Below are 413 nucleotides of genomic sequence, written 5' to 3'. Positions count from 1 at the left end.
CAGATCCAGTGGGTTAAAGGTAAAAGGAAAAACAGGAAGAAGATGATAGGTGTGTCTTTAAAAAATTGTATCCATAGATGATATGAAGTATTGCACCAAATCTAAAGTAAATTTGTACTGCAGGCTTGCATACCTTGATCGTCGCATAGCTGCTGGTATGCCAAGCTCAAGAGGGGAGGACTGGCAGCCATTGCTTATGTATCGCAATTCACTGGTGCATGGAGAGGGTGATCAGCCACCTCAGACATCTAAGCGTGCCTACACCCGCAAGCGCAAACATGGTAAGTGATTGCTTTAAGAGTTTCTTAAGTATGAACTTCATCAAGATTTATTGTATTTGATTTGGTTGTTACTGATTTTGTTGTGATATTTGTTGAGCTGAATTATGACGTTATTTTGTGTATTTCAACAGT

At 39.5% G+C, this 413-nt stretch overlaps 1 protein-coding gene across 1 annotated transcript in view; it reads left to right on the top strand.

Moving 5' to 3' along the window:
* Positions 1-413, top strand: part of LOC119592586 (cohesin subunit SA-2-like) — a gene marked incomplete at its 5' end in the record, with an annotated part of 30,625 nt that overhangs the window by 16,732 nt on the left and 13,480 nt on the right. The window contains 1 exon segment of the mRNA XM_037941464.1: positions 124-281. Within this exon segment, the coding sequence (XP_037797392.1) occupies positions 124-281 (158 nt within the window).

This window comes from Penaeus monodon, chromosome 30, assembly GCF_015228065.2.
Source record: "Penaeus monodon isolate SGIC_2016 chromosome 30, NSTDA_Pmon_1, whole genome shotgun sequence".
In the NCBI taxonomy this organism is placed as follows: Eukaryota; Metazoa; Arthropoda; class Malacostraca; order Decapoda; family Penaeidae; genus Penaeus; species Penaeus monodon.
Note: the sequence above shows the minus strand (reverse complement) of the source record. Positions and strands in the feature narration are given on the sequence as shown.